General features: G+C 43.6%; 2 protein-coding genes across 5 annotated transcripts in view; one reads left to right on the top strand and one right to left on the bottom strand.

The window, feature by feature from the left end:
* Nucleotides 1-104: 104 nt before the first annotated feature.
* The window catches only part of LOC114845420 (C-Jun-amino-terminal kinase-interacting protein 4), a 44,088-nt gene continuing 21,717 nt past the window's right edge, over nucleotides 105-22,475 (top strand). The window contains exons 1-20 of one of the 4 annotated variants that reach the window (XM_055504178.1): nucleotides 105-1,026; nucleotides 5,267-5,387; nucleotides 6,509-6,579; nucleotides 7,081-7,178; nucleotides 10,068-10,215; nucleotides 11,666-11,713; nucleotides 12,573-13,035; nucleotides 13,136-13,229; nucleotides 13,356-13,480; nucleotides 13,947-14,004; nucleotides 14,225-14,377; nucleotides 14,485-14,542; nucleotides 14,622-14,752; nucleotides 15,215-15,268; nucleotides 16,244-16,423; nucleotides 16,507-16,636; nucleotides 16,715-16,804; nucleotides 16,898-17,050; nucleotides 17,144-17,315; nucleotides 17,417-17,626. In XM_055504178.1, coding sequence (XP_055360153.1) covers nucleotides 727-1,026; nucleotides 5,267-5,387; nucleotides 6,509-6,579; nucleotides 7,081-7,178; nucleotides 10,068-10,215; nucleotides 11,666-11,713; nucleotides 12,573-13,035; nucleotides 13,136-13,229; nucleotides 13,356-13,480; nucleotides 13,947-14,004; nucleotides 14,225-14,377; nucleotides 14,485-14,542; nucleotides 14,622-14,752; nucleotides 15,215-15,268; nucleotides 16,244-16,423; nucleotides 16,507-16,636; nucleotides 16,715-16,804; nucleotides 16,898-17,050; nucleotides 17,144-17,315; nucleotides 17,417-17,626 — 2,857 coding nt within the window. In that variant the 5' untranslated portion in view covers nucleotides 105-726. Of the gene's footprint in view, nucleotides 1,027-5,266; nucleotides 5,388-6,508; nucleotides 6,580-7,080; nucleotides 7,179-8,667; nucleotides 9,340-10,067; nucleotides 10,216-11,665; nucleotides 11,714-12,572; nucleotides 13,036-13,135; nucleotides 13,230-13,355; nucleotides 13,481-13,946; nucleotides 14,005-14,224; nucleotides 14,378-14,484; nucleotides 14,543-14,621; nucleotides 14,753-15,214; nucleotides 15,273-16,241; nucleotides 16,424-16,506; nucleotides 16,637-16,714; nucleotides 16,805-16,897; nucleotides 17,051-17,143; nucleotides 17,316-17,416; nucleotides 17,627-22,475 lie in introns of those variants that run through there. The other 3 variants (XM_055504177.1, XM_029133399.3, XM_055504179.1) reach the window with 3 other exon arrangements.
* Nucleotides 18,572-21,515, bottom strand: LOC114845425 (sialoadhesin-like). The gene is made up of 7 exons (XM_029133408.3): nucleotides 20,967-21,515; nucleotides 20,443-20,829; nucleotides 20,046-20,345; nucleotides 19,699-19,962; nucleotides 19,528-19,621; nucleotides 19,403-19,439; nucleotides 18,572-19,029 (listed from the first exon to the last, which is right to left on the bottom strand). Exons 1-7 carry the CDS (start codon nucleotides 21,007-21,009, stop codon nucleotides 18,985-18,987), a joined length of 1,170 nt encoding a protein of 389 aa, XP_028989241.2. The 5' UTR covers nucleotides 21,010-21,515; the 3' UTR covers nucleotides 18,572-18,984.

The following is a 22,475-nucleotide window of genomic DNA, read 5'->3' as shown; positions in this document are numbered from 1 at the left end:
TTTACTAATACTTGGAGCTATTTAGCATATGACGTCGTCGCGGCGTCCGATAGCCGACACATGATATATTCAAGTGATCGTCGTAAGCTCCTAGTGCAAACACCGGACCTGGTGACTGGAGTGTGGATAAATGGCGCATTGATTCTTTTCAGAAGGGAGGCGTATTCACAATGAGTAATAATAGCACAACTAGTTGTTGCAAGTTAATCTCCGCCCTTTAGACGCATTAGAACCGCTGACTGTACAAGCAACAGGTCAGATGCAATTATAAGTCAGGATCATAAACTGCGGAGCGGACGCTGTTATTCTCTATGTCATAAGTATTTAGTGTCATTATCTAGTTGCGTGGAAACCGCGTGAACCTGGCGATTGCCCGCGCCCCGTGGCTTCTTTTTAATGTTCACACGAGCGTTGTTGTCATCGCCTGTCCGTTCGTCGCCGTCTTTCCGACGGCACGCGAAGGCATCGGCAGGAGCTCATCTGTTGGACGGGGGAAACTAATCAGGAGCCAAGGAAAGACTTTTCAGTAGCGCTAGCCGCTGTGCTAGCGAGCTTTTAAAGTTAGCCGTCGAGAAAAAGGAAAGAAACGCAGACTTTGTGAGTGATGTACAACACGGCCGCTTGGCGATAAGCGACACTTGGGCGATGTTTTAGAAACTACACGGGCGCCCTGCGGCCAGCTGGGGCTCGCGGCTAGCTCATTAACGTTAGCGGGGACCGATAAAAATGGAGCTGGACGACGTAGTCCTGTATCAGGACGACTCCGCCGACTCGACCATGATGTCCGAGCGCGTGTCGGGCCTGGCCAGCTCGATATACCGCGAGTTCGAGCGGCTCATCGAGAAGTACGACGAGGACGTGGTGAAGGAGCTAATGCCGCTGGTCGTCGCCGTGCTGGAGAACTTGGACTCGGTGTTCGCTGTCAACCAGGAGCACGAAGTGGAGCTGGAGCTGCTGAAGGAGGACAACGAGCAGCTGGTCACGCAGTACGAGCGCGAGAAGGCGCTGAGGAAGCACGCGGAGGAGGTGGGTTCACGGCTCGCCGCCGATTTCGGGGATTTGATTAGAGTGTTCGGTGTTAAAGGGTTAAAGGCCACGGCCGAGTGGAAGATCCGCCACTTCGCTGATGCGGCGCTTTTCAGATACACGGGAAGCCGTAATAAGACGTAAAAGTTATTAATTGTTGGTCTTGTTGCTTAAAGTTTCTAACAAGTGATGGTGCTCTTTGGATCCTCGGTGCCGCATCCGGATGAACGCACGCACGCGCCCGCTCCAGCTCCCGCGGAGCCCGAGGCGCGTGTAACATCAGGTGGCTGCGTCTTGAACCCTAGTGCTCCTCGTCGCGTCCTCCCCATTTAGCCGCTTTCTGGACAGTTGGCTGTTGTTTTGACTCTGCGCTCTTCACATACCTGGTCTGAAACGTGTTTTTGTCACTGGGGCAGAGCGGCGTGACTCACGCGTTGAATGGCAGCGAAGCGATTTGTTTTTAGATGATTCAGTCATGATGGGATTTGGCTCCGCTCCGGTAGTGGTGACACATGTGAGCGCTCAGCTCCGATTTTCTGGTTAAATAACCAACGTCATTGCTTCTCTCGCCACCCTACGGTCATTTTATTTTGTAGGTGCCTCTTGCGTCATCATATTCACTCTCCAAGAGCTACATTGAACCTCTGTTAAATGTACAGCAGCAACAAGCCCAGTTTCTGAGCTGAACTTCTGCACTGTGTTTACACTGTCTGTCTGTTTTTTAGAACTGACTGCAATGGTTTTCCCCTTAATCAAAAGCCACAGGATACTTCCCAGGGAAGTATTGTGGCAACAAAAGGTTCATTTTATTTATGATGAGAGATGTGATGATGTTTTTCACATCAAAAATATTTTTGACGCTAAGGTAAAAACAAGATGAAAGAAACCGTGTGTGTGTGTGTGTGTGTGTGTGTGTGTGTGTGTGTGTGTGTGTGTGTGTGTGTGTGTGTGTGTGTGTGTGTGTGTGTGTGTGTGTGTGAGAGAGAGTGAGAGACCTGTTGCTGAAGTTGTACAGTAGCTTTTCTATCATAATGTTGTGGACTTATTCACACTGATGAAACTCCTAGATAAAAAAAAGTGGTTTATTACTTAGAAGTGTTTCAGAAAATCACTTCTCTTTTTTTGGTGTGATCAGATTATATTTTAGTTGAGGTGATGTCATAGGTCTTGTCCTCTTTCACTTCATAAGCCATTTGTGACAGATTTTAACTTGTGTGCACATCAGTGCGGGAACTCCCTCAATTCCTAAAACTGCATGTTACATCCTTAGGAAGCCAAGATTGTGCCATGATGAACAGCTTGTAGTGACACTAATTGTCATTATTAATCTTATACAATTTTGTAGTTTGTTGTTGGTTGGCATTACATCATTCTATATATTTGTTATTGTAGAATAAAGCAGCAGTCTAAGAACACTGACTAAATATCCAAGGACAAAAATGATGAGCATGCTTCCATTTTATTGTAATCCAACTACTACATGTAGGGTGAATGAAACATACAATGGTAAATCACACTATACTTAGTAGCTCCTACCCATTCGTTTGGTGCTTTGTGTTGATTAGTGAGGTGTGTTCAGATTTGACTGGCAGCGTAAGCAAATGAGCCGCAAACTGCCATCAGATACTTATTCAAAGGCTATTCTGTGATTAGTGCATGAAAACGTGGGCTGTGCCTGCTCCAAAACATAGAGGAGAGCAAGAAATCTTTCAGGTGAAATAAAAAAAAAGGAATCCTATCTCTGGAGATCTGTAGGTTTATGAAGCTTTGATTCACAACATGCACTGATCAGGGTTTTCTAAGTTGTCAATGTGTCGCACACACTTCAGATCCAAAGACCTCCGCAGCAAAGCAACCGCTTCACTCCAACGAGGCAAGAGTGGCCTGGCACAGACCCGGCTGCTAAGCTGCTTATTTGGGCGACAAGTCACTAGAAGCTAAAGAAGCAGATTAATCTTTACAAACAAACACATTGTTTGAGCCAAGTTCTCCTATTCGCTGATCTTGGCTCAGAGCAAGGCCTCCTTCAGTAGTTCGTCTGAGAAGTGGGGAGGAAAAGGCAAGGCAGGAAATTCTTGTAGAAAAACAGCACTTCCTCCATGTCTTTTGTCACGTCAGGGTTGTCTGACCTGCAACAGGCCCCGTAAAGCTGATATACCATGACAATGATATTCCTAACGTAGTGACACTGGAGTCTCATTATGCTGATCACCCTCTCTTATTTCACTGTACAAAACCCATCAACCTCATCCACATTGTTCTTAAGGAGTATAATTTATCAGACTTAAAGAAAGAAGCCCTGTCAGTACTGACCTGTATCAACTTGTCGGATTATTATTATTATTATTATTATTATTATTATTAGTCTTCTATTCTGCAGTACCTCCAGGTCATTGGCATGTGGTGTTCACGGTCACATAAACCCAGTTTGCCACATGCCTTAAAAGTCACCCCAAGCCAAAAATCCAAAAGGAGTTGATTTCCCTCTGTCGATTTAGTGCTAATACAGTGGATCCCTGTGTGCTGTGCTGCAGCCACATGCATCTGTGTGTATCAGGGAGTGTGTCCACTTGGACAAAGGGAGCTTTATACATGCAGCGTAGGGGCCGGAGTGCATGTTAAAGCGCTGGAACGCTGGTTCTCTGGAGCGCTGTCATGTGCACAGACCTCCTTCCTGGTCACATGAGCCGCAGGGTGAGAGGAGCTGTCCCAACAAATGTCTTAGAATAAAAACTGGAGCCGTTTCAGGGATGTTTTGCAGTTTTTTGTGCTGACCAAATAACTTTTTAACCTTACCCTGTGTGAATATTTGCCCATTATAGTCCCCCCCTTTTTTGTAGAGTCGTCCTGTTTTGTACTTTAGCTCAGTGCTATGTTAATGCTCTTAGTAGATTTACATTGGAAAAGCAGCTTTTACTATCAATACCTGAGTTCTTGGAATGCCTCCCTGTGATGCCAGCCCCCCAGTGAGCCTTGATTAAGTCTCTTACCCACCGGAGACCCTGCCGCCACAATGGGTTGGTGTTTCAACTTTAGTCTAAAGTAAATTTATGTCAGATGTCATGACATTCAAACATGGCAAATAGAAAATGAGTTTCTCCCCACTGCAGTAGTTTGAAAGTTCCAAAGCAGATGTCTCAATCGACCGTTTGCTGAATAAGACTTAAAAAAAGAAAGTGATTTCTTGAGGCGTTTTATAAAGAAACGCTTTTGTTAGACACCTCTGGTCTCGATGTGACGTCGGTATGAAGAAGAGGCTGCTTGTCTCCTTTCAGATGATATCTCCATCTTACCCTGAGCCCCCGGGGTCTTCTCTCCGGAGAGACTATTTACATCACAAGGTCACTAAGTTTCTATCCATGCACCTCAAGCAAGTAGTCAGCTGTTACAGCAACAGATGGACTCTTGATAGCAAAACTGATAAGAGATAGAAAAACTACATTGTTTAAAAAAATATTTTCATTTTCTTTTCATTGTCCTTTTTATTAGGTTTTAGTTCAGCTGCAACTCCAACGTGTAGTATTTGGGAGTGTGATCCAGCAGTTAAATAATGTTTATTTTCCAGTGTACCATTACGTTTTAAGAGTTTTACATAATCCAATTTATTGACCAGTCAATATAAAACTGAACCAGCATTAAATAGATTAGATTTTATGCAGCATAACAATTGAGTGGCTTGATGCTTAACTCAAAGACTCAAGTGTCTGTGACTCTGAGCATTTGAATAGAGCTTGTGTTGTGGGTGAAATAACAGAAGTATAATATTATAGTTGTAGTTGTACTGTTACTTTTTTGGTGTTCAGATTTTACCCATTGTTTTAGTTTGGCAGTTTATCAATTGTTACCCTGGGGTATATTGGACTCTGCTGTTCATCTAAGAAGGACTGAGGTTAATGGTTCCAATGGAACATTGATTGGCACTGAGTTAACTGTATGTATGGAATAAGCACAAGGCTGTAGCTGTGTAAAAGTATGTTACTACTGAATCTACTACTGACATCAGTTTAGCCCAGGCAGAAGATTCATTCATCTCCATTTCAACACTAGGCCTTTCACATGCACACACACAAGGTTTGATGCCTGAGAGGGTGATGGCTCACAGCTGATATCAGACTGATATCTAAAAAGAGCTGACCTCTCACATGCACGTGTTACGTTTCTGCAAAGGCAAGTCATTCACCTCTCACCAGAGGTCTCAGCAACAACAAGTAAATGTCCCTTTCCCCTGCTCTTGTTGCAGAGATACATCGTCTTTGAAGACTCCCAGGAGGGAGAGAAGAAGGATCTTCAGTGTCGAGTGGTGACACTGGAGTCTCACACTCGCCAGCTAGAGCTAAAAACTAAGAACTATGCAGATCAGAGTAAGTCACACTGTACATCAGTCACATACACATACTCTGGTTTCACTGTACTGACACACACACACACACACACACACACACACACACACACACACACACACACCAGATCCTGTGAATAGCACTGATAGTTTGCAGGTCCTGTGACTGTTAGCCTGATGTGCCAGAGGCAGATAGACCTCCATGACCCTGTGAATAAAAGCCATTAGTAATGTTTGCCTACCAGCTCTGCTAAATGAGCTGGAATAGAACAAACCAGAATGTGCCCAAGCCCAGAATAAATACAGGGAAAAAACTACTTTCCACCAAATTTTAATCCTTTGTTTACCTCAAATGATTACTCTAGTTTGACCTTCAGGACCTTTACTCAACTCTATACATTTACCAGTAGAAACATTATATTAATGTGAGCTTTCCCTTCAGAATCACTACCTTTTTTGTTGTGCAGTGCCCTAAAGCTGACTGGCCTTCTTTAGGTCTCCACTCCTTTACCACTAGCTCCTCTTTCAGCCCTCTCATAACCACACTGAATCACAGATTCATCATTGTTTGCAGCTGTGTGTCAATTGTTGCTATTCACTGACTACACAGGTGTAACATTCATTATAACAACATTATTACAACACATTATTGTGCTGAAGCCTGGTGAAATTAATACATATTAATATTGAATAATGTCATAGTTTTAAATATGATGCTGTTACTTAATGAACATTGATTATTATGGATTTGTTCATCACAAACAGAATGAATTGAAGCACAGATTCAGGATAGTATCACTGTCAGCATAACTTTAGATGCATTTAGTATTATTGATCAGGGAAGTATTTATTATCTTCACGAATGCTTCAGGCATGACCTAGGGATTTAGAGTAGAGAATAAATTCCACACCAGGCATTCTGTTTTGTGGAGCTTGTTAAAACATGGTTGCCCTCTTCTGACATTGAGATGGAATTACACACGTTCAGTCCCGTAATCACACTTAGCAATTTAAAGTTTGTTTTGTCATGAAGTTTGCTTTAGTCAGTTTAAATAGTACAAGTAAAACATGTTATTATATTGAGCAGAGTTTCTTGAAAATATGAAATCTTGTAATCTTTTTTTTTTCTATGTTTTTATCTAGTCAGCAGGTTGGAGGAGAGAGAAGCCGAACTCAAGAAAGACTACAATGCACTTCATCAAAGACACACTGAGGTAAATAAAATTTGGTGTAGTTTATTGGCGAATGTCCTGTTAATGTAAATTTAGAATGAGGATAAAGGTATATCACGAATAATGAGAATATAATATTAGTTTTAAAAAGCAGAACAAGTTAACAAGTCAATAGAATGTTGGTGAATTAGACGGACAGAGAAGTGGGCAAGGATGATTAAAACATGAAGTATTTAAACTTATTTCAAGTTCCTATTGAGCCTTTGCTATGCTATGTATTATGCATTACTAAACACATGCCTCAGTGACCAACCAAACCTCTCAGGCTTCAGCAGCCAACTGCTCAAGGGAATAGAGACGCTGAGACACTCATACTCTTGTTTTGGGTCTGTTTAATTCACACCCAATCAACACACAACTACCATTTAATACCTAAGGTAGTAAAGATGAACGTGCATCCTGACGTCTGCATTGCATTGTGCAGTCAGGCTGCAAAGTGTTTGATATAATTGAAATTCAGTGACTTTCTGTGTGTTATTCCAGATGATCCACAGCTACATGGAGCATCTGGAGCGAAGTAAACACCAGCACACAGCAATGACAGCGGATCCCTCAGATATGGGCACTGGCACCAGAACACGGTGAGCACAGTGCAAGGGCTAAAAATTCACCCTGATGTGCCAAAGGCAACAATAATAGAGGATCTCCTCCATATGTTTGTTTGATTAGTAGATAGTCGTAATTCAAGTAATGTCAGTACTGTGTATGCCCTAACTTATGCAAAGTTTACATGCATTCTTGGACAAATTGGATTTTTCTCATTATTATACAGATACACACATACACATGAACTTTAGCTCTTATGCAGAAGAACAGTGTCATTCATTCAGACCAGTAATGTCTTTTACATAGTATAATTTTAATTGCCTGTTCCTTTTGATAATTTCTAAAATAAACTGCAAAGCTGTTAAGTAAAAGTTGACCTATTCACAAGAATTAGAGTCACATTAAAAAATAAATCCCTATAAAATCCTCAGTGTGCTTAAGCAGCCCAGTTATGTCTGGCAGAGTAAAACCGCTTAAGTATTTTCCTTACCTTCATTTATGTCCAGCAAAAATGAAAATGTGTTCTGTATCCATGTATTAACTTGATCAGATTTGTTAAACCCGTTTAGTTAATCACTCATCGCTTTTTTGCCACTGACAAACTATGATATATTCAGAGTTTGGGGGTGGAGAGTCCTTCAGTCCATACAGATCAGAGTCGCATGAAAAGATCTGACCAGTACCTTGTTTCTGCAGAATTCTAGTGTTCCTTTTATATGTACATCACTTGTGATTTATCATGACTTGTAAACACTTGACTTGATGAGTTGCTCAAGTTATGAATCTGTGAATCTCAGATGACTTTAATAAGATGGACACCTGCAGTGCTTTATGGCCCATGTGAATGATTCCCCTGGTCTGCATTCCTGTAGTGGAGCGGTTTTAACCACCACGAGCTTTACTCCCACCTGCAAAAATCCTTCCTACAGGCAAGAGAGAGGAAATGGGTCAGAGAAACGGTCTGAGCAGACCTAAGGGAAAGCAACAAGACGGAAGTGTTAAAGATAAGGAGTATTTATAGATCTGAATATGAAACATGAAGGAAATGAATAGAACATGTAATTGAACTACCAGTAAAACTTAAAAGCTGTTGGCAATGCAGAGATGCTCTGTAAGTCATTGTGTGGCTGTTGTCAGAGTAATCTTCTTTGACTGGATGATGAGCTTTGTGGTTCATTGTCCATTTACAGAGAAGCTTATGACTGAAGACCATCCTGCAGGAGGTCGGCACACCTCCCCAGTTAATAGACACATTAAAGTCACACCAGTGATGGGGCTCTGCAACAGTTTACAAGCGTCTTTGATTTAGATGGAAGGTAAAATAAAACTAGCTGCTGTTTTTAAGTTACTCTGCAGCCTCTGTTCTCTCTCTCTCTCTCGATCACTCGCTCACACATCGTTTGACCAGCCTCCCCTTTTGTCGGCCAGTGAACTGCAGCCTGTGAAGAGGCATACGGAACAAGCTGCCTCAGCACCCGAAAGGGAGAGGGAGAGCGAAGGGGGGAGGGTGGGCGTTTTGCGACTGCAGCGGGAGTGAGGGAGCGGAGCGAGCGTTCCAGACTGCACAGCGGCAGCGGCGGGTGGCATATCTTGGCACAGGGTAGAAAGAGTGGAGGAGGCAGGGGAAGCAGAATCACCTGCCCGAGGACGGCGGCGGCGGAGGAGAGCGGCTGCTGCAGCTGCTCCCTGCTCTCCCTGGATAACGTAACAATGCCGCACGGCTTCCATCAGTCGCCGCTGTGCTGCTCATTCAGCCGACGCCACCGGGATTACTGCCGTTGTGATCTGCTGCTGCTGGCGGATCTCTCTGACCTGCCCCCATGCTGTTCGCCTCACAGCTGAACTGCAGGATACGGTTTTGAGCATTTATTTATTTTCTGCTTTGAGCTGTAGACTTGGACATGGACTTCATGTGATGGTCTGACCCACGACTCAGTGCTGGAGTGATCCCCATCTCTCTTGCGTCTCGTGTGCCCCCTAACCTCCAGGTCCCTGGCCAGGCAGTGGACCACGGCCTGGGGGGGCCATGAGCCCTGGGTGTATGCTGCTGTTTGTTTTTGGCTTCGTGGGGGGAGCGGTGGTCATCAACTCCGCCGTCCTGGTCTCTCTGTCAGTGCTGCTGCTGGTCCATTACTCTGTTTCTACCGGCGGCTTACCTGCCCTGCCTTCCTTACCCTCCTTACCCAGACCCAGCAGGTACAATGTATATTTGCTTATTTGTGTTTTTCCATGCTTGTGAAGCGACATCCCAGTTCATGAGTTTGTAGTTTTTTTTTTTTGCCACATGGATGTGAGAGAGAGAGGGAGACACAGGATGAGACGGCACAACAAAAGTAGGTCAAGAGCGAGATTAACGGCAGCATCTTATGTACCACATAGCTTTACCTGAATGTGTGGTTGGGATAGGTTTTTTAAAATAAAACGCAGCATGTGATTTTCTCCTAGCTCAGTTAGAAGACAAAAGGCAGCATTGGTCTCCATCAGTGGCCTGCATGTGACCTCGTCCCCTCAGTATGGTGTGTCCATTGTTTTGGGGAGCTCCTGCCTTTCACCGCTGCCTTTGACAGTTTCCACCATTGTAGCCATTGTTCTGCTCGTACTGTACAATGTGTTTTTGTTCACGTAGTTGCATATTAATGTATTAGTTGATACCGTTGTGATCGATATGTTTTTGTGTGGTCTACTGTGCATCATATTCCATACCCATCACACCTTATTGAACTAAGGTTTTTCGCACCATGCAGGTTTCTGGTTCTTCTTTATTAGAAGGAATCTTTCATAAGTTTCATAACATAACTCGTCGTTTCATAACCATGGCATCATGGCTCAACCAGTCATGGTTCACCACTTTAGACAAGACTAAAGTAACTCAACAGTTATTTGACAGATGTCGTTCTCACTATCCTTTCTTCTGTTCCCTTCAGGAAGGAGCGCCCCATCTCCATGGGCTTATTCCAGCTTCCTTGCACTGATAATATGACCCCTGACCTACAGAGGGAACCTGTGGACACCATTACGGAACCATGGAGGCTGAACAACCTCAGCCATCCGCGCTCCAACACCAGCCTCAAGGTAGCACACGTTCAGGCTTTTTTAGCTCATGGTGTAAAATTAAATCTGCCAAAGAACAGACGGAAGTTACTGCCTGAAGTTGTCCTGTAGAGTTTCCCACAGATAAGATGGATGACATCATCTGTAGTTGACTTAAAAGAGGCTTTGAAACCTTTCCATTCAGAGAGAGAGGATTACTCAGTGTGTCTTGAATTTTTATTAGGTTGTGTGTGTGTGTTTAGTTGTGTGTGTGTGTGTGTGGGGGGGTCACGGGGTGACTTGGAGTCTAGCAAGCATGGAAGTGGTACCATTAGGGGGGCTGCCTTAAAACTCAAGGGGGGTTGAAAGGACAAAGTGTCTTCACATTGTTGCTGTTGGAAACCATGCTGTAAGCAAGACTCCATCCTGCATATTAATGAGCAGAAAGTGTTTATTTGATAATAAAAGATTGTGGAAGGCTGATTTTACATATGCTAAGCCCTATTTTTAACCATTCATTTGGGCTTTTGAAATATTATTTCCCAATTAAACTGCATGAGTTCTATAAAAAAAACAATTTATGTAAAGTCCCAATGTACAATATACTGTAAGTGTAGCTTTGGATCAATAGGCAGACACAGTTCTTCTGCTTTTGTTATTCTTTAACGCGATATTTCCTAAAGATTTGCAATTAATCATTCCTTCCCTGACACCATGTGAAGGGGCCACGTGTATCCACGCATGTGGCTGTTTTTAGAGCTTTGTGGTGGAGACAGACCCAGCGGAAGGAGGCAGACGCGTTTTCAGCTGGCTGATCATTGCTACTATAGGAACCGGGGTGATGCTAGCATGCAGATAAGCAATGTGAAAGGAACTACTCCTATTTATTACACAGAGAGGGCGGTAGGAGGAGTGTGACATTGATCAAACGGCAGTATGGAGTTTAATTAATAATACAATCTCTGTGAAAGCTTTTAAAGATTTCACAGAGATTGTATTATTAAGTTTTATACCTTTGCATATGGGCAAGGGATGAATTGATGCTTGTAGAGCTTTTGTCTCCTCATTGATTCTATTTCATCAGCCAGTGTGCTATTTATAGGACTGAAGCCACAGCTCTCAGCAGATCACAACAATAGGAGAGGGCTTGTGGCTGATTTGAATTGAACACGTTTGATCAAACACTGGCATTCACTGTATATTACCAGATTTCTTTATTTACTCAGCACTCAGTACTGAGTTGACTTGTTGAGTCACACCACACTCTGGTCTGTGTTAAAGGGAGGCAATTATATCTTGCTTAGGAATCCTAATATAAAACCAGTTTGTCTTATCCCATCATGGTATTTGATCTTTCAGGTAGGGGATATTTTTGCTTTGCCTTGTCTACACTGTTTACTCCGACCTTTTCGCTATTAATTTGTTTTACTAAAAATAGTTTGATCAATAATTTTATGGACATACACATGAGTAAGATCTTAATATCCCTCAGCGTCAGGAACATTTCTCCTCTGTAGAAGTGGAAGCCGAAAGCTCATCGGTGAGTGTGCCCTTGCCCGGGTTTGGAGCTAATCAAAACCAGGTAGAGGCAGAGCTTGTGTTGATGAAACTAACCGCATTGTGTGCACTACTTCAGAACTGAAGCTGTGATACTATATATGTAGTTGAGTAGTCTAGTAAATGATGCCAACATTGACAAATACATCCACGCTTTGTATCTGCGTTGTAGAGGAAGTCTTTGTGATGAAATAATAAATACATTACTAGTCAAGTTGGGCATAAAATGTTTAAGTCTCTGACAGTAGAAACATAACTAATCTACTGGTTTAATTCAGTGCATGTTTACGCTCTAGTCACTTGGTTAACACCAGGATGCTGTAATAATAACTCTATGTTCCCATTTTGGCTGATTGGTCTTTGCTTAAAATTTCTTCGGAATGTCATTTGATCCTGGAAAATCAGGTCTTCTTTGCATAAAAGGCACCAGAAAACCTGACTTAAGCCAGTAATACAAGGACAAAGACAATGAAGGTCTCTGGTTGCATATTGTATTTGTTGAGCTGGGTTGATCTGCCTGTTGAAGTGAAATCTGGCATAAAATATCCCAGCAATAATGTTCTTTTAGTATAATAATCTGCTTTTCTTCGGGTAACTTGAGAACTAGAAAGATTTCATCCTGTTGTCGTGCTAAATTAGTGTTATGAATAATCTTTTGCATGATTGTGTCTTTGTGTCTGGTTTGTGTACTTTATACTGTACACCAAGATGCCCATCACCTGCCTTCAGAATTGAAGGCAATTGAACAAATAATCCTGTAATGTTATTTATATTGGACTTGTGAGGCTTTGCTTTTATTTTGTGACCCTGACTCGGTTTCCTTCTGTCTTCTCTATCCTAAGGATGAATTGTCCAATGCAAATCACAGCGGCCCCAAGTCCAGTACACCAACCCACCAAGGAAGTGTCTCCAAAAGTGCAGTTCCAGCATCTTTGCATAGCGGCGGGTCCACATTGAACACCCCCATGTCCCCTCAGGGTGGAACCTATAAGTCAAGTTCCCCCACATCTACACACAGCAGTAACACTCAGTTCATGACACCTCTGTCTTCTCCTCATGCTGGAGCATCCACCAGTTCTGTGTCTAGTCTGGGTGCACAATCTCCTGCCTCAGATGTTACCATGGAGTCTGTGGACACATCCAGCAGAACGCAGGAAGCTTCAGACAGGCTCAACAAGAACCTGGACTACAACGGTGGGAAACCAGAGAGTAGCAAGAACATCACAGCGATGCAAGAAGGACAGCAGGGTCAACCTGGAGGTGATGGTCAGGATGCAGCTTCTACGCCTCTCTGTGATGGTGAAAGTCAGTACTGAAGTTTAGTTTATGTTCTTAGCAGTTTTTTTTGACATTTTTTATTCTTGTTTACCATTTTAAAACTAATATATGATATCTGCCTTTGAAGATGGTGCTGAAAACCTGGTGAAGTCTGAGATGCAGGCAATCATAGAGTCTACTCCTGAACTGGACATGGATCTTAATGGCTTCAGAGGAACAAGGTACAGGACTGGTGGCTAGACGGTTTGTCAGCTCTGCCTAAACCTTAAGAACATGTTGAACTGACTGAATATATGGAAAGAGTAAAAGCAATGTCCTGCTTCTTCCTCCCTGCTCTGTTTATCCAGCACACCCACTAAAGGCGGCATAGAGAATCTCGCATTCGACCGTAACACTGAGTCTTTGTTTGAGGAGCTGTCTTCTGCGGGTAACGACTTGATAGGGGACGTGGACGAGGGAGCCGATCTGCTGGGTGAGAACCTTTTTACTCTGATTATGTCATGTTCTCTACTTTTACAGTTTATTGCCGTTTCATATTGTCTGAATTTTCCTTCTCTGCTGTTGGGCTCTGTCAACTGTACAGATGAGTTTTCTGGTGTGTATTGATAAATTTCTCTATATGTTCCTTCCATTGTGTTCTACACGATGGGTTTAGTTCCAGTCAGCCCTTGTAGCTTAGCCTTAGAGTGCTGAGTGTTGCTGTGTTGTTGTGTACAGTAGTGCTGCTATCAAAACATATATTCAAACAACATGGTTTAACAACCTTGTCAAACCTTTTCTGATTTGCATGTCAGACTACAACTTTATAGGTAAGAGTACAAGAGCGCTCTTTTAGTGTAGCACATAAAGGCTTTTAGGTTCTGATGGATTTACATTTGTTTTTTATGTTTGGAAGCTTGTGATTAGATTATAAACCTTTTTTATGGCTGGTTTTTTAGGTATGGGTCGGGAAGTAGAACATCTTATCCAGGAGAATACCCAGCTGCTTGAGACCAAGTAAGTTGTTAAAATAGCCCCTAAAAAGTTAATTTTGTAAGCATTTGATGCACTTGCATGTTAAAATTAAGCTTGCATTGAGCTAAAATCAGCAAACCTAAGCGTATATTATAACCAGAAGACAGAACAAACCTTCCTAGGTTTTCAGCCAGGACAGTGCTGCCACTTTGTGTTTCCTTCTGATACCATAACTATCTGAATACAATGTGTCTGACTTCAGAAATGCTTTGAATGTGGTGAAGAATGACCTGATCGCTCACGTGGATGAGTTGTCCTGTGAGAAGGAGGTTCTGCAAGGGGAGCTGGACGCAGTCACTCAAGTCAAGACCAAACTGGAGGAGAAAAACAAAGAACTAGAAGAAGAACTCAAAAAGTGAGACGATTGTAGACATTGGTTTTCATATTCCATTTACACATTGTATTGTGTTTTACGCATTATCGAAAAGGTTTCTAAAATACAAAGTTTGTGACCTCTTGCAGAGTTCGTGCAGAGCTGGAAGAAACCAAACAGAAGGTCAAGAATGACAACGAGGATGATGTGAGTCCTTGAGTTTTCTGTTGATGTACTTTGTGTATGAGGGTGTGTATTAAGGAGGAATTTTGGTTTGTTTCCACAGAGTGACGTGCCTACTGCACAAAGGAAACGTTTCACCAGGGTGGAGATGGCCAGAGTCCTGATGGAGAGGAACCAGTACAAGGAGAGGCTGATGGAGCTGCAGGAAGCTGTCAGATGGACAGAGATGATCCGGTACATCTGGAAAAGCGCTTTTGTTTGCTGTGTACCTAAGCTTAAGTTTGAGTTGATGTTCAGTCATGAGGCACTGCACAAATATTAGGCACAATTAGTAGAAGAATTCAGTGTCCAGAAAGCACACACATGCTGTAATGACTCAGTTAAACAGAAACATTGAACAGAGGTGAAGATAACACAATTTTGTCACTTTGTCTTTGAACCAATCAAAGTTGAGAGTTGGAGAGTAGAATATGTGTGTTTTATGATGCTTATTATGCTTTATGATTACTCTTAATCACACTGCACTCAAATCATTGAGAGTGCTCTCAGCTTATGACCTTATTCCTTTCGCTTACTCGTGAACATGCACACAAACAGTCTTCAGAAGAAAGAAGAAAAATTGCCAAGCTGCACAAAACTGGCTTAGTATAGTTTGGAAATTTTTTAAACTTTAATACATTTTTAAATTTGTTTCAGGGCTTCAAAGGAGAATCCAGTTCTTCCAGAGAAGAAGAAATCCAGCCTCTGGCAGTTGTAAGCGCCCTTTTTCTTTTGTACTCATAAAGAGCAACACTGTGAGGTTACTCTTGTATTTGATGTCGGGTTTTCCTTTTGTATTCCATGTTGTGTGGTTGTTTTCTCCAGGATGTAGGTAATTGTTTGACATGCCATTATTTTTTGTGTTGGTTGACTTCTGACAACAAACTCCTAACAGAGGAGAGCCAGCAAGAAAACGGCTGTGATTGTAGATGAGAGCTGCTTCACTGTGTCGGTAGCTGTTGTAGTCGTTAGAAATCAAAGAAAGCTGTAAACACACAGGCCTAACAGGAAGTGTTGTGGCAACTGCAGGTTTCCTCCTCCAGGCTCTCCTTTGTTGGGTTTTGAGGAATGGGCTTGGTTTGGTTTTGGTGCAGGGTTTGGGACAGTAGAGTTCATATTAATCTGATAAATCCACAATTTTCTCCTGCCCTGTTTCTGTGTCTTTTCTGCCTGATGTTGTAATGTCTGTGTGCAGGAGGTGTGTTCAAGGGGTTGTCATGGGAAGGGGGGGGGGGGGGTGGAGGGACTGAATAAATTAGCGTTAAGACTTAAATTCACAACTGGCAATAAATTCAAATTAATTTTCCAAAGTATCTGTACCGCAATATGAAACTAGAACTATCTGATGTCATAATTCAGCAGAGAAATTGAAATTTCAGAGAAATTGTGTAGTGGGATTTTTGGCTAGGCCTGTTTTCCCTCCATGTTGTTGACTAACGTCTGAGTCAGTACTAAACAGTAACCCTACCCTTCCTGCTCTGCGGCGTTCTGATTGGGTAGCAGCTGCTACGTTTACAGTTGGGGAAACCTTGGGGGTCTTGGGGGCGTGTGTTAGTTTGATTGACAGCTGGCATGAACCCTACGGCTGCTGCCGGAGCTACTGCTTGTGTCTGCCCCTCTACACGTTTGTCTGTGTGCTTCTCCCCCTCTTCTCCTCCCCCACTTCTCCGCCCCTTACACCTCTAGTTTCAGCCGTTTATTCAGCTCGTCGGGCGGCGCGGCCAAAAAGCCGGCGGCGGAGGCCCCGGTCAACGTCAAGTACAACGCGCCCACCTCGCAGGTTCAGCCGTCGGTCAAGAAGAGGAGCAGCGCCCTGCAGCAGCTGCCCAGCGACAAGAGCAAAGCCTTTGATTTCCTCAATGAGGAGTAAGTCGGCCCGTTTTTGGGGGGTGAACCCAGTCGTCCGGACCACGCCTCCATTGACGATGAGCTGTTGTGTGGTCCCACAGAGTGGCAACTGATAATGTTGTGACCCGGCGAGAACAGAAGAGGGCCCAGTACCAGCAGGTCAAAGCCCATGTCCAGAAAGAGGACAGCAGGGTCCAGGCTTACGGCTGGAGCCTGCCCAAGAAGTACAAAGTAAGGAGGTGACAACCAGCAGCTGCTGGCATTATTGTCCTGTGAGCTACAAGAAACACAAGATGTTTAACTTTTCAGGCAAATGGGGGTGAGACAGAGAGCAAGATGAAGAATCTCCCCGTCCCTGTTTTCCTCAGACCACTGGATGAGAAAGATCCTTCAGTGAAGGTAATGTCATTTATTGCATACACACTGTTAATACCTTTTATTATATATGTACTTACGTTGTCTGCCTGCCTGGGGTGTTGGTCTGTCCTGTAGCTGTGGTGTGCTGCTGGTGTGAACCTCTCTGGAGGGAAGACCAGAGATGGAGGCTCAATCGTAGGAGCCAGTGTGTTCTACAGTGATGTGTCTGGACCAGAGAAGAAAAAAGGCTCTCAGAGCAGCCTGGACAAACTGGATGAGGAGCTCAAGGTATGTGTACACACACACACACACACACACACACACACTTGAGTATTATTGTGGAAAAACTATCCAATGACCTCTTGGTATTTGTTGCTGCAGGAGCAGCAGCAAGAGTTGCAGCATCAGGACGAGTGTTCGTCACTGGTGTGGATTTGTACCAGCACACAGTCGACCACTAAAGCTGTTGTCATTGATGCCAATCAGCCTGGAAACATCCTGGAGAGTTTTTTGGTCTGCAACTCCCACGTCCTGTGCATTGCTAGTGTACCAGGTCAGTGGATGTGGTTTGTCTGTATCCAATCACTGCTGTCACTTCCGGATAGAAGAGAGGGTTTTATACATTCCTTGACTTGATGTTTTTTTCCTATTTAGGTGCAAGAGAGACCGACTACCCAGCAGGGGAGGAAGTGCCTCAGCACGCTGAATCAGGACCAGCAGGGAAAGTCATCCCGTCTGGGACCCGTAGCAGCTCAGCAGAGGGCGACAGCGTCCTTGATGGCATCACAGTCGTGGGCTGTACGGCCGAAGGAACGGTAGCTGCTCCTCAAACAGCTGACAGCCCTCGAAATGACAGACAAAGTGGTAAGATATTATCAACAGCATTCACCGTATTGCTTTTTCAAGTAGGCCATTTTTGTACTTCCGTATGTTTTTCGGCACTTAACTAGTCCCAAACTACAGAAACCATTCAAATATCAAATATTCAGCTTTTTAAGGAGAAGTGTACCATTACTTTTCTTATTCGTATCTTTCATATTTTTCAAGTTAAGCTTTTTTTCAGCAAAATCTTTTCCAAATACTCTTAAACTCTGTGTTCTTTCAGCTTTAACCACTTCAGCATTTAAGCTATAGACACCATTTAAACTACAAAACATTTTTCAACTTATCAACTATTAATCTCCCATTCAGCTTTTTAATATCTTTAATAGTTCCATTAGTGCTTTTCCATTAGTGTGTATTGTCTCACTAATGGAGCCTGTTAGTTTAGTCTAAACATTAAACTCATACCAGTTGCTCATTGAAGCCTTGGGAATTCTAACGTGAAGTTCTTTTTATTAACAAGCAAGTGACACATGGGGAAGCAGATCAGCTCTGTGTGTTTCTCTTGTTCAGACTGCCTATGTGTTCATCTGATGCTCTGGGAAGTGACTTGAACAGTGTGACAGAAAAGCTGTGAGAGTGTCCATTTGGGGAGACTTATACTTGGAACCGTGACTGTATTAATACTTCACATAAAGACTCAACATGACTCTGAGTTTATCAGGTTTTTTTTTTGTTTTTTTTTGACTTGAAGCAGTGTTTCAGTCTCTGGCTCAGGGGCTTTTATTCAGACGGTTCAAGTCCATCTCGGTTGGTCGGCCTCAGCTGTTGGCTCCACTGACTCCTGTGTCTGTTCGTTAAATCAGGAAACTTTGAACAAGCAGTTTCTGTGGCTCAGCTTTCCAGTGACCCTCACTGGGTAAATATCTTGTGTGAATGTGTCTGTGCAGTTTGAGAAATTACCAAACAAGGGTCTCACTTCAGCAAGAATTTATTTCTGACCAAACGAGCCACAACAAGAGACAATAATGTGGGCAAGTGAGAAGCTGCTGAGAGCAAAGTGAAGCATTTATTGCTGGAGTGAAGCAGAATCAGCCGCTGCTCGTCCTGAAGAACCCATGACGTGTCCTGGATGAATGAGAACTCCTCTAACACCACTGACAGAACATTAGTCGCTCCTACATAAAAACCTGATGTCGCAAACCTTCTGAAGCTGATTCTGTTTTGCACAAATTATGCTTTAAGGGGAAACTCTGAAAACACTGAGGTGTTTGGATTATCCGTGCTGATATAGTAGTGGACGATGAGTTTTGACCTGAAACATACAGGAGCCTGTTAAAGGAATGAAAACACTGGTCTGAGCGCTGGTCCGTCTATAAACATGAGGCTTCCTCTTCTCCTCATGCTGACGTCACAATGTTGACGTAGTCGCCTGCTGCCGTGTCCTGTGGAACCAACACACAGACTGGTATCAGTGGTCTGCAGCCCAGAGCGCTAACGTAGTAACATGTTACAGTGGAGGTTCTGTCTGGGCCGGTGTGGATCGGGTTTCAAAACAGGGGAACCAGTTGGACACAGGCAACGACTGATGTGTGGCGAGGCCTCAGGAGCAGAAGAGTCTGGTTCTGTTCTGTTCTGGCTGTGGAGCTGGTGCTTAACACCAGGTTCTCGTTCTGAATCAAACGGTTTTTGGCCCTGTAGCAACTTATCAAACAATTTACTATTGTCTCTAGTGGAAAACACTGCTGCTACATGGATCCTGTGGTTCGACCCCTTTCTGTTCTGGTCACTCTTTAAACCTTGAGTTCAGTATCTCACCTCCAGCTGGTTATTGAAGGATCTTGGTCTAAGGCAGCTGAAACAAAACCAAGAAGCTGTGATGAGAATGTTCTGTCACATACACACAGACCAGATGTGAAAGGACAGGAACTGATGTGTGTCACCAATCAGAGACGATGCCGATGCTGACCAGAACCATGAGCCCCAGAATAGTTATCAGTGTGACATGAACAACGTCCAACTGAGAAGCTTCATGACCTGAAACACAACAGTGTGAACATCAACCTGCAGTTATGGAGACAAAGGAACTGGAGGCAGAACAGTTCAGTGTTTACCTCCAACAGTCAGATGAAGCTGTGGTGATGCCTGGGCACCGAGGCCGTTGGAGGCCACGCAGTAGTAAACGCCTCCACCTGTGGCATTAAATGTGTACAAGGCTCCTTCAGATACGTTGGTTTTGGCTCCATCACTGCTGATCTGGAACCAGGTGAAGCTGCTGACAGCAGGTCTGGCTCTGCTGGAGCAGCTTAGGTTCACCCAGCTACCTGCTGACACCACAGCCGATGGACTGATGGAGGCTGAGGTGTCCTTGGGGGCATCTGAGGAAAATGTCACCTTGACTGTTAACTCACATCAGCTTCATGTGGCCACAGGATCCAGTAACAAGCTGTGGTTGACTTACATGAAACAGCGAGAGTCCCCAGAGTCTGTGCTGTCCTGATGCCTTCAGTCACAGGATATGAGGCAGAACAGCTGATGGTGAATCCATCATGTTTGTCTGACAGAGTGATGGTTTTCTGGATCTTAATAGTGAAGGTTCCATCTGTGTTTTCCTCTCTGTGGTTGTCAGGTTCTGTTTGTAGGTTCCATGTGAGTTTAGGAGGGAAGTGTGGACAGGTAGTGGAAGCTGAGCAGGTTATAGTCACAGACACATCCTCCCTCAGATCACCTGAGATGGTAAGTGTGGGGCCTCCAGGAGCATCTGTGGGTTCACATCACCAGACAACAGTGATATTTAAAAAAGGACAGTGCAGCAATGTTGACCTGTATTTCAACTTGTACACAAACATTGTTCCCACCTCTTACATTGATTTGAACAGGATCACAGGCAGCTGTTGCTCTGAACGCTCCGTTCTCCATCCTGAAGTAGTACGTGTCTGTGTTTCTTGTGTTTAGATCAAAGAACAGTGTGGTGCAGTTTCTCTGCTCCAGGTTTCCAGTGATATTCATTGTGTAGGTTGTTACTGTTCCACTGCCGTTGTAGATCACGTTGTTTGGATTTAAACTAAATCTAGAGTCATTTTTAATCCACACGCCGTAGATGGTTCCGCTGCTGATGGTTTGATTTTCTGGTTTAGTTTTAAAGCTACATGGGATCATCAGGCAGGATCCAGTCAGTGCTTCCATCGTCTTTGGTGCAGTGATGAAGAGGTCTGGATCCTTGTTGGGGCACTGAGCCAAAGCTCCTGTAAAACCTGAATATAATCAATAATGTGTGAAATCATATTGAGTCCTTTTCTTTTTCTACTCCAGTCATGTGTCGGTTTCTCTCTTTCTGAATGAAGGTCACATTGTGATAGTGATGTTAGTGAAGCATTCTCACCTGAAGCCCAAAGGAGGCTCAGTAACACACTGCCCGTCTCCATGTTCACACACTTATTTCCTGGAAACGATGAAACATGACTTCAGTCTGGTTTCAATCGTTATTAACAGATTCATAAATTTTTAAACACGGCAGCAAACTCAGAAAAGTTCTTTTTTATATAAAATTAAGTGGGACAAGCTTGATAGAATGTTAAAGTAAAAAAAAAAGTAGAAAGTGTTGTCTTCTCACCGACTGCAGCCACGACTCAGATTGATCCAATACAAAAATAAGCAAAAGCTGTGAGTGAGTTTGAGCAGAGCTGTAATGAAGCCTGAGACATGTTGATGTGAGTAAAGCTGCTACTGTAGATGTGACACCCTCTTTTCACAGATATGTTGGTTCTGGTTCTGCTTTTGTGGAAGAGGAACTCACACGTTCTAATCTTATTGTCATTTCATTGTATGTATCATTGTAGCTGGACCTGACCGTGCATCCTCCCACTGATCTTCATTAATGTCACTTTACCTTGTCTAGTTACCACAAAGCCTGCTCTGTTCAGTACAGGTTCTGTTACAACCAAGGCCAGAACCTAACGTGAGTGTGAAGTGATGAAGCTTCATCAGCATCGGTCACGTTGTAATCATTCAGTCAATCAGAGCCCCTGATGGCCTCATGTCTGCTTTCTCCTCCATTGTGTGTTAAATGCTTCAAAATGTCTTAGATGACTACAGTGACGTCAACAGCAAGTAATAAACATTCCATCCAGTCCATCGTCAGTCAGAAGTTTAAAAATGGTTTAATTCTGTGTTTTGTTACAAAACCATTGCAGCACTTCTGACTCCACTCATTTTCTGTGGCGCTCTATAGCGGCACAGGAAGTTAATCTGACGATCGCTGCTGCAGCCAAGAAGGAGGAGCCAGGTGGTTAATGAGTGACGAGCTGAAATGGTAGTGAGGGTATTACTGAGAAAAGCCCATCAGGCAGCGGAGTCGGCCGTTAGCTGTGGTGGGGTTGGACCTGTGCTCTCTAGCTGCAGCCTTTTCCTCTTTGAATAGTTGCATTTCCTGACCGATCACATTTAAATGGACTTAAATGTCGACTTAAAGCCTTTTAACACTCCCCAACCCACAGAACGGTCCGGCAACCTTTTTTTGAGGACTTCCCCACAGAAAGGTCCAGAAACCGACACACTTCAGTCATCATTCTGTGAACGGCTTCTGTTGTTCCGTAAATGGGGCCGTTCCCCCACGGTGAGGGGGTGTTCACGTTGAGCCACTTCAAAACCACAGGCTGTGCTGTGGTCATCCAAACTGCCTCTCATGGAGACATGAAAACGTACAGTACCAACATTTCTTACTGTACTATACAATCTTACTGTTGTATCAGAATCAGACAGGTGCAGTTGCCTGCTTCGGCCAGAGGTGGTGCAATGAGGAAGGTGTCAAATAGAAAATCTGACTGTTGTCTTGCAGTTTTTCCATGTTTTTTTTTCTTTTGGGAGATTTATTGATAAAATGCAAATAAAA

The sequence above is a fragment of the Betta splendens genome, chromosome 19 (genome assembly GCF_900634795.4).
Source record: "Betta splendens chromosome 19, fBetSpl5.4, whole genome shotgun sequence".
NCBI classification, from domain to species: domain Eukaryota; kingdom Metazoa; phylum Chordata; class Actinopteri; order Anabantiformes; family Osphronemidae; genus Betta; species Betta splendens.
Note: the sequence above shows the minus strand (reverse complement) of the source record. Positions and strands in the feature narration are given on the sequence as shown.

What these genes read in the sequence shown, in the direction of transcription:
- LOC114845425 (XM_029133408.3), bottom strand. Translation starts at nt 21,009, where the DNA reads ATGGAGACGGGCAGTGTGTTACTGAGCCTCCTTTGGGCTTCAG. An exon ending in GAGCCTCCTTTGGGCTTCAG is followed by an intron (nt 20,830 to 20,966) that starts GTGAGAATGCTT and finishes CAGGTTTTACAG; the next exon opens with GAGCTTTGGCTCAGTGCCCC. An exon ending in TGTTCAAATCAATGTAAGAG is followed by an intron (nt 20,346 to 20,442) that starts GTGGGAACAATG and finishes GTGAACCCACAG; the next exon opens with ATGCTCCTGGAGGCCCCACA.